Source organism: Ciconia boyciana, chromosome 6 (assembly GCF_034638445.1).
Source record: "Ciconia boyciana chromosome 6, ASM3463844v1, whole genome shotgun sequence".
Lineage (NCBI taxonomy): Eukaryota > Metazoa > Chordata > Aves > Ciconiiformes > Ciconiidae > Ciconia > Ciconia boyciana.
Window position 1 is genome coordinate 4,418,900 of NC_132939.1, and position 3,136 is coordinate 4,422,035.

General features: G+C 42.9%; 1 protein-coding gene across 1 annotated transcript in view; it reads right to left on the reverse strand.

Moving 5' to 3' along the window:
- Positions 1–3,136, reverse strand: part of TPCN2 (two pore segment channel 2) — a 33,358-nt gene that overhangs the window by 30,033 nt on the left and 189 nt on the right. The window contains exon 2 of the mRNA XM_072863517.1: positions 875–939. Within this exon, the coding sequence (XP_072719618.1) occupies positions 875–939 (65 nt within the window). The remainder of the gene's footprint in view (positions 1–874; positions 940–3,136) is intronic.

Genomic DNA, 3,136 nt, shown 5'->3' on the forward strand with positions numbered 1-3,136 from the left:
TCTTTTGTGTTTCTCTTCCCAAAAGCCATAAGATGCAAACAATTTAATTCTGAATATAAGAGACCTCAACCTAGGTCTTTAAACAAAACACGCTTTAAGTTCAAGGAAGTACCCGTGATCCTTCAGAATGGGCCTGCTTTTGCTGAAATCTGCCCAGCCTCTCCTCAGCAGCTGCTCCTGGGCTGCTGTTACTCTGCCTCCACTGAGAAGTATCCACTTCCAGAAAGGTGTGCACACCTTAAATATATCTGATCCCCAGAAATGTCCCAACCAAAAGCTATCTGAATGCAGCAAGAGAGCTCAAGAACTACCGTCCAGCATTCCCACTGCCTGCAACTAATAACTGGGAGATAACAGGATCTGGGAATCTGCAGTAACAGCCAGTAAAGGAGAAACAAAGAGAGAACGAAAACGTCTAAAGACACCGAGTTCAGCTGAAGCAAAAGAGTTCCAGCTTCTTGCTTGAAGCTAGCCTGAAACTCTACCAGCTCTTAAGCTATGCAAGTAATCAGATTTAGAGGCAAATTACAGGGTTTGATCAGATAGTTTATCTTAGCAGTAAGGCTAGTCACTCTCAAAAAAAAACCAAAAAAAACCCAAAAAAACCCCACAACCCACCAAAACCAAAAAACCACCCCACAAACCAGCATCTCTTTTGACAACCTTGAGGAGAAGACACTATCTATTTCATTTTGTGGAAAAACATGTTTCTCCTAGGTGGAAGTTCACTGAAACTTGCATACCACAGGAATTTGGAATTCCAGTTTTGCTTTGTAAATCAAGATGATGTTATGTGGAAGTATAAAAGCTAGCAGAATGTGTGACAAATATTCAGCATGGGAAGCATAATAACTAACAAACAAGTTATATTTACCTGTATTGCGTCTTCAATAAACACTATGGCTTGATTTATATAAAGGTCATTATCAGCTCCAGTAGCTATGAAGTTAAAAAGAAATAAGAATCACTTGCTGTATTTTGGCTAAAGAATACAGCTTGCTTATTAGTTAACAGAAGGTCTGCAACCGTGGTTCTCATGACAAAGGGCACTGTATACACACAAAAAGTAAAGAGAGAGCTCCTGCCACATTTGCTCTGTCAGCAGCACTGTGCATTAAGTTAAATAAATAATAATCTCAAACACATCATGCATCTTCCTGTATTTTGTGAAATGGTTCTCTGATGTTTAGCTTAAGTAGGTATTTAACTACTAGTGTAATCTAGCTATCACAAGACTGGAATATTTCTATACAGAGACAAGTCTTAAGTAACACACATCGTAATGGTGTTCAATCAAATTATTCTTTGACAAAGTGTACAGTCAAGTGAAGCTGGAAAAATAAGACACTAGTATTCTAGGCATTTTTACTTCTGTTTAATAAAGGTACTGAGGTTGAGACTGATCTCGTTCTCTCCAAAACCAACAGAAATCTCCAGTCAGATGAGAACAAAATTAAGTCATTTTTTAATTTATCCTGAGAGTTATTATTACCATATCAAACAGATCAGAGTTCAAGACACAGAAAGGGGTGAAAGTACACAATGTGAAATAAAATATCACCAAATTAGTTACTATGCAACATTTAAAAACCCATTACGAAGAAGTGCATATGAAGATATATACATAAAGAATAAAGGGCAATCACTTGCGTTTACTTGAATTAGGACCTTTGAGTAACTAACCTGGCAATTAAGCCAACAAAAGCGACAAAAGCAGTCAAGGCCAAAACGAGGAAGGGGAAAAAAGAAAAAGAGAGAGAGAGAAAGCCGGAGGGGGCTAGAGATACAAAAAATACATGCTAGTTTAACCTTCCCACAGAGGGGAAGAGGCCCGAGGAGCTCTTCATACCATCTCCTGCCAGGAGACGGCAATCACAGCAAGGGATACAATGAGAAAGAGTCAGTCCCAGTGCTAGCACACCATTCTCTCACCACCAAGCAACGCCAGAAACACCACTGATCCGAGACCCAGACAATTTTATGTTCCACATGATTCAGCAGCATCAATTTTCTACAAAGACTGCAAACAGTTTTTAAATGTCACCATTTATCTGAGCATAAGCAACAACACAGTTCTGTACTGATTCTGATATGAACCACGGTGTAAGAAAGACTGAACATAAACAGGAGACAAGCTAGGCTCATGCAATAAAGATCTTACCTTTTTCAAGACATGACACACCAGTGAGATGAAAATATAGTTGTTTAAAGGAACAGTATTAGTTAAAAGGATAGCAAGGATAGCAAGGACAGCAAAACTTTTAGGTTCTTGGAGCACACATCACAAGCCTAGCGTTAATCCCAACTATTTTGAAAGGGCAGAATATAAGAAACTGCTCTTAATATAAAACTAAAACAGGGAAAATACCAAGAAATGTTTACTTTAGCAATTTCAGGATTGTTTGTTTTAAAAAAACACTTTTTCCATGCATGCTACTGAGGATACCCAATTTATTCTGCAACACTTAGTCACAGCAAGTGACACTTAGTCACAAGCGATGATTAAATTCCTGCTCATTTTGGCGTACAGGACGTATGTCAGACCGCACTGCGCTTTTGACGCTGAACGAACAAGCGACAAAAAGAAAAGGTTCACTGAAGTGATGTGATACCCTGAAAATAGAGAACCTGAGGTCTCCAAAGGAGCCTTTCCTGGGGGAATTGAGAAATCAGACCTCCAACATGTACTGAGCTCGAGAAAAAAAACTTGTCAGCACCTTAAAAAAAAATAATTAAAAAACAACAACAACAAAAACTCAAGTCTCAGGCTGAAGCAGCACAAGGTTTGCACGTCAGGTCTGTGACAGCGGCTCAGGGTGTTCAGCCAGCCAGCGCGGCCGCAGCTGGTCCCGCAGAGCCGTCCCAGGCGGAGCTACTGGGAGCAGCCGCCGCCGAAAGGCCGGCGAGGCGGCAAACCCCCGCCGAGCACCGACCTCTCGGCAGCCCGAGGGGTTTCCTCCTCCCGTCCCCGGCCCGCCCGACCCGCTCCCCACGCCCGGGAGAAGGCAAGCTTTGAGGGAAAGGCGACAGCGCCGCCGCTCGCCTCGCCGCCTCAGCCACCAGCTCCCTCAGCGCCGCCCGCCAAGCCCGCGGCGCCGGGCCCGGGGCACGCCACCGCCCGCCCCGCAGCACTGAC